The following is a 7,120-nucleotide window of genomic DNA, read 5'->3' as shown; positions in this document are numbered from 1 at the left end:
TTATACCCTACTTCATGACTCTCATTTCTCTTTCCATTTTTTCCTCTACCTCTCTTACTTTTCCCCTCTACCTCTTTTATTTATCAACCAAGTCCTTTGTGAGTGCTTCTATGGCCTGAATCCAATTCATATTTTTCTTGGAAGTTTTGGATATAGGAGCCCTGATGTTGTACCCTGAGGGTGCACCTGGATTTTCCTTGTCACTAAAGAAACTTTCTATAGTCTGCATCTTTCTCTGTCAGTTCATCTTGCCCATCTTTCACTTGACTTTTAACTCCTTCTTAAAGTGGGGCACTGCTTCCAGGATGTACTGTCCCAAGCTCCAGGGAGTCTAAGGTAGTAAGATTTAAGGAGGGGCAGGTTCTTCACTCACCTGGCCTGCTTTCTGGTCCATAGATAACCCCAGGCCAACTTGCTAATTAACCAGGCAGCAAAACTTTGTGTGCTGTGGTTGTTAGCTCTGACAAGCCTGCTCCCCTGCCCACCTGAGCCACTGCCACTCAAGCCTAATTCCTCATTCCCAGAAGGAGTGAGACACCCAAGTTCTACCTCAGTGTCAGCAGAGTCCCCTGTAATCTCCCCCTGGCCAACCACTCAGACCTCTCACCAGACCATGAACTTAGTTTCAGATGACCCTGGTGCAGCAGCTGATTCAGAGACTCTGGGCATCTCTTTCTCTGGCAAGGCCTGAATGGGATTAAATCTGGGTCAGCATGACCTCAGTGTTGGACTCCACTCCCACCCCAACACAGCAGCCTCCTCCTGCCAACCTTCTAAACGATCTTTGGCTGGAAAATGATCTCAGCTATTCTTTTGTGAATTCTACTGCTCTAGGAATTGTCCTATGGCATTATTTGGAGGGTTTTTGTGTTTGTGTTTTTTTTTTCTTTTTTTACATGAAACCTTTTCTGATCAAATCTCCTTCCACCTTCCCTCCCTCCCCTACCCCTGCCCCCCGCCTGCCACAACTGCTGGTATCTTCAGTCTCAAACTGATTGATAACCAACTTCTTTGTATATATTTAAATTTATTCACTTTGTATTCCATTTGTATTTTTTATATATACTTGTTGTCTACCTCATTGAGATGTAATCTCCTTGTGAATAGGAGTTGTTATATTCTTTATATTTGTCTCTGTTCCCAGATCCTAGCAAAATACCTGGCCCATAGTAGATACCTAATCATTGATTTACTGAAGAGCCACACTGTATTATATTGATACCAACCTCATCTGTAGTAGTATATAAATGCATCTGTGATCTCATGCCTATGGGTACTCCCTCTGGTGATAGAGATAGAAACATATCGATGCCTGACTACTCTGGGTTATGATGTCTTTCCATAAACCTGTCACAGGAGTATATCAATATGCTGAAGGACTTCCTCTCATTCTCTAAACATTGTATGGAAACCGATGGAAAACAAAGATGATCCACTGATTATCTCTATTCTTGCTCGATGACTGGCTTATCTTTTTTTAGGTCATAAGTTTCTCCAACAATATAATTCAATTATTCATTAATAATTATTTTAGTGATTTCTTTTGAGCTTATATCACCTTTGTTAACAGATATATCCCTCTGCCTTTCCCTAGCCAAAAAGCCATTCTTGAAACAAAGATTTATAAAGAAAGAGGAAAAAAGGCAGTTCATCAACAAAAACTTACACATAATTTGGATGCAAGAGGATATGCAACATTCTTTTCCCACAGTCCCCCTCCTCTGCCAGGAAGAGAGGTAGCTAGATTTCCTTAACTTTTCTCTGTGACCAGTAGTAATTCTTTACTTCTTGTGTGTCAGATTACTCAAAGCAACTATTATTTTCTTTGACAATGAGTCATGGAATATCACTTTTAAATTATTTCACTTATTTAAGTGAATGTAAGAAACAAAATAATAACTATTAGCTAAAGAAGTCCCTTTAGATCATGCATATGTGTCATGTAGGAATTGAAGGAAGGTCCCTAAAAAGCATGGCTTTCTGAAATTCACACATCAATACAATAAGTTCCTCAGATTTGCTAATTGTCACTTTGGAAACCAAAGAGAGTATGGGCCTGAGGGGATGAGGTATAAATGGAATCCTTCAGAAGCTGGAGGAAATTATAGCAGTTCAAAGTCTGGGGTGGGGAGATGAATAGCTTCCAAATGAAGATAATAACTTAGAGAATGTCCAACTATTGTAGCAGAGTGAAGATTTTATTTTTGGCCCAAAGGGATCATGAGAATCCTAAGTCTGGCCTCTAGAACCACATGGTTCACACTATATAGAACATATTATATTTGTGGATTAATGAGATGAGATGAAACACAGGTACAAACTCTCTCATGGATTCAATCATTGTCTCTTTGCAGATGATTCTTAAATCTATTTATCCAGCCCTTACCTCTCTACTGATTTCCCATCTTCCATCTCGAAATGCCTCTTAGACATCTTAAACTGGATGTCATGTAAACATCTTAAACTCAACTCCAAAACTGAACTCATTATCTCCACCCCCACCCCAAATTGCTCCCTCTTTCCTAAGTTTCCTGTTTACTATTAGGGTATCACCATCTTCCTGTTCTCCCAGGCTCTCAACCTAAATATCATACTTGACTTCTCATTCTCACCTGTTGTATTTCATCACTTGCCAAATATATCCATTCTACCTTCAAAATATCTCTGATATACCACCCATGATTCTTATGACACTGCTACCACCTTGGTGCAGGTCCTCATCATCTCATGTCCAGGCTACTGCAATAGCCTTCTGATTGGTCTCTCTGTCTCAAGTGTCTCCTCATACCCCATCCTCCCTCTCCTGAGCTGTCAAATTCCTCTTCTTAAATCACAGATCTGACAATGTCACCCTCCTCCATTCAATTAATTCCAGTGGCTCCTTATTATCTAGTACTAGAATCAGAAATAAAACCATATGTGTGACTTTTAAAGCCTTTTATTTTGGGGGACTTGCCTTCCTTTTCAGTCTTTTTACACTTTACTTACCTTCATATGCTCTATTATCCAGTGATACTGGCCACCTTGCTATTCCTTGAACACCAGTTCCAGGCATTTTCACCAGATGATCATTCCTCAAATGTTCTCCCTCCTCATTTCCATCTCTGGCTTCCTTCAGCTAACATCCCCCCTTCTGCAAGAAGTCTTTCCCATTCCTCCTTAGTGTCTTTCTTCAGATTATCTTCAATTTGACTTGTACATTTCTTGTTTGTCCAGAATTGTTAGCATGTTGTCCCTCCCATTAGACCATGGGATCTTTGAAAATTGGAAATGTTCTTTGCCTTCTTTGTATCCCCAATGTTTAGTACAGTGCCTGGCATGTAGCAAGCATTTAATCAAAGCTTGTTGACTAAAATAGTCACATATAGGTATTTAAGCTTCCATTAACTTCTTACTTCTGATTAAGTCTAGCTTCCAACTCAGTGAAGAAATCCCTTCAACAATATCCCTGCCAAGTAAGTATTCCATGTCTATTTGAATATTTCCATTATGAAGATCTGGTTTCTCAAAGCACAGCCTTTTCCAAGGATAACCAGTTTTGAATGTTTAAAATGTTTCTGGGAAGAATCCAAGTCATTCCCCAATTGAGAAATGGCCAAAGGATATGAACAGGCAGTTTTCTGATGAAGAAACCAAAGCTATCTATTCCCATATGAAAAAATGCTCTAAATCTCTAATGATTAGAGAGATGCAAATTAAAACAACTCTGAGGTATCACCTGACACCTATCAGATTGGCTAAAATGACAAAAAAGGAAAATAATAAATGTTGGAGAAGCTGTGGGAAAATTGGAACATTAATGCATTGTTGGTGGAGCTGTGAACTGATCCAACCATTCTGGAGAGCAATTTGGAATTATGCCCAAAGGGCGATAAAGCTGTGCATACCCTTTGACCCAGCAATACCACTTTTGGGTCTTTTTCCCAAAGAAATCATGGAAGGGGGAAAGGGACCCACATGTACAAAAATATTTATAGCTGCTCTTTACGTGGTGGCAAGGAATTGGAAGTCGAGGGGATGCCCATCGATTGGGGAATGGCTGGACAAGTTGTGGTATATGAATACAATGGAATACTATTGTGCTGTAAGAAATGATGAGCAGGAGGAGTTCAGAGAAACCTGGAGGGTCTTGCATGAGCTGATGATGAGTGAGATGAGCAGAACCAGAAGAACATTGTACACAGTATCATCAACATTGAGTGTTGATCTACTGTGATGGACTATATTCTTCTCACCAATGCAATGGTACAGAAGAGTTCCAGGGAACTCATGATGGAAGAGGATCTCCAAATCCAAGAAAAAAAAAACTGCGGAGTATAGATGCTAAATGAACCATACTATTTGTTTTGTTTTTGGTGCTGTTGTTTTTTTTCTATTTTGAGGTTTTTCATCAGTGCTCTGATTTTTTTCTCTTATAACATGACTAATGCAGAAATAGGAATAATGTTATTATATGTGTGTGTGTGTGTATAACCTATATCAGATTACCTGCTGTCTAGGGGAGGGGGAAGGGAGGGGAGGGAGGGAGAAAAATCTGAAATTGTAAAGCTTGTATAAACAAAAGATGAGAACTATCTTTACATGTAACGGGAAAAAAATAAAATACTTTATTGATTAAAAAAAATAAAAATAAAATGTTTCTGGGGAAGAGGGGGATGAGGCGGGATTCCAATCCGGTACCATCTAGTTCCCTGGACTGCTCCCGCTGCAGGTCCTAGCAGCCCAGCGGTGGGCGGAGGAGTGTCAAGGCCCAGTTGCTCTGCTTGAGAAGAAGCGGCCGAGTCTTTTTCCCTCCGACCCCAGACCCTAGTCGCTCCCGCCGGTGCTCGCCCATGTGTGGGGAGAGGGAGCTGATTCACACTCGCAGCCAAGATGCCCAAGAGGAAGGTCAACTCTGCAGAAGGGGAAGTAAGGGAGGAGCCCAAGAGGAGATCTGCCAGATTGTCAGCTAAACCAGTCCTTACAAAAGTTGACCCCAAGCCCAAAAAGACAGCAGGGAAGGATAAATCTGAGGACAAAAAAGTTCACACAAAAGGGGAAAAAGGAGCAAAAGGAAAACAAACTGAAGCTGCTAACCAAGAAGAAAATAAAGATGAATTGCCTGCAGAAAATGGAGAAACTAAAAATGAAGAGGTTCCAGTCTGATTCAGCAGGAGGAAAAGAAACCAAATCTGAATAACATCTTATACCAAGTCTTTTAACAATTGTCCCTGTTACCTCCCTTCTTGCACAATTCAGAGGAATATTTTTATCAACTATTTTGTAAATGCCAGTTTTTTAGTAGCTCTAGAAACACAATTTTTAAGGAGGCAATCCCACCTCATCACATTAATTTTTTAAAACATTTAGATAAGTGTGAGCCAATCTAAAATGGCTTTATTTAGAGTCCTATTTAAAGAGGTAAAATTGCGTGCTGGTTGTCAGTTGGTTTTTGTTTGTTTTAATACAACCAGAAATTAATAGAATGTTGGTTAGGAAGGTGTTTCATTCTTGTGCATAAGATGAACATTCCATAGGCAGTTTTTACATTATATTAAATGAAGCATAAGTAACAATTTGGAGTTGTGACCATGAATTTTAAAGCTCTTATTTTAATTAATCTGTATCCATCTTGTCTTTCAGTTTCCTAAATAAAACTGCCCCCTGATGTTGGATCTCCCTTTCAAAATTGTGTGCTATGTGTGACATTGTCATCTTTGGTAGTGGTGGTACAATTTTTTTTTCCAGTAATTTTGTTAATGTGCTGTAAAAGACTGGAAAATGTGTATAATGAGTATAGTTTTCTCAGACATAGAATTAGCATAATTTTGCTTTGTAAAAGATATAATACCTTATCCATATTCAGGATGCTAGTATTTGATAACCTCTTTATAGGGAGAGTTGCCTAAAAATTTAAAATGAGAAAGTCACTGGAATAACAGTTTAGAAAAGAATTACAACTACATAATTTTTAGAATTTTCTAGCATTTTAAATGTACAATTTATTCATAATGTCTATGTACTGATGACCAAACTAATAAAATCTTGATTATAAAAGAAAAAAAACGTTTCTGATTCTACTGAGCCAAAATCAGCTTCTGTGCATTTTCACCCATTTTTCCTAGTTATTGTTATCTGAAATGAGGGTTGATAAAGCCCATTTAGCATTTGAAAGATAGATATCATGTCAATGTTAAATATTCTCATGTTCAGACTTAGTATTTCTCATTCCTTCAGCCCTTCATAGTTTCAGAACTCTGTGTGGTTGTACAAAGATTGCACCAGTGAGATCAAAGTATTTTTCCAGAAGCCAAATAGATATTTTCTTTCATCAATAATTAATCAAACAAGTATTTATTGAGTGGCTGATGTATGTTCCACAGCATACAGAATCTTTGTCCAAATAAGAATATGAAATTCTTTTTTGTCTTCAAAGAGTTTAAAATCTAGATGGAAGGAGACAACTAACATATATGCAACAATATGTAACCATATTCTAAGTTGTGAGGTACAGACATACAATTTCAATAGTAGAAAGATGAATAAGTGAAGACTTGATGGAATAAATGAGACTTAAAGAATGGGTAGCATTTGGAATTTCTGAAAAGAAAAAGGAAAGGTATTATGGGTAGGGGAAAAGTCAGCACAAAGATACATGGGTAGTAATAAACATATAGTGAATAGTGACAATGAAGAAATTGACATAAATAGAATGAATGGCAATAGATATATACATTTAGGTCAGAACATGGAATTGGACATAGTTAGTATGCAATAGGAAGCTTGTGCAGGTTCTTAAGTAAAGGAATATCTTGATGAAAGTAATACTTACAGGGGAAAAAATTGTCTCACAGCATTATGCAGGATGGATTAAATAAATTCAAGACAAGGAGACTAGGTAGAAGGTGACTGAAGTGACTTTCATTTGGACTAAGATGATTTTGTAGGAATAACAAGAAAAGAATAGACAAAAAGTCATAAAGGGAAAATCAATAGGACTTCTTGGCTGACTAGATAGATATAAAGGAAGAAGAGAAAGATGAATTAAAGATAACTTTGACCCTGAATTCATGGTGCTATCGAATGAAGAAAGGAGGAAACTTCTATTCTAGTCTGGAATCTGCCACTAACTAGCTTTGTT

The 7,120-nt window shown here is 38.1% G+C and overlaps 1 protein-coding gene across 1 annotated transcript; it reads left to right on the top strand.

The window, feature by feature from the left end:
* The first annotated feature begins 4,872 nt into the window (after positions 1 to 4,872).
* On the top strand, positions 4,873 to 5,145 carry LOC122730560 (non-histone chromosomal protein HMG-14-like). Its single transcript, XM_043969717.1, has one exon. It carries the CDS (start codon positions 4,873 to 4,875, stop codon positions 5,143 to 5,145), a length of 273 nt encoding a protein of 90 aa, XP_043825652.1.
* Positions 5,146 to 7,120: the final 1,975 nt, after the last annotated feature.

This window comes from Dromiciops gliroides, chromosome 6 (genome assembly GCF_019393635.1).
Source record: "Dromiciops gliroides isolate mDroGli1 chromosome 6, mDroGli1.pri, whole genome shotgun sequence".
Classification (NCBI taxonomy): Eukaryota; Metazoa; Chordata; class Mammalia; order Microbiotheria; family Microbiotheriidae; genus Dromiciops; species Dromiciops gliroides.
The sequence above is the reverse complement of the archived record's forward strand: the minus strand, read 5'-3'. Positions and strand labels throughout refer to the sequence as shown.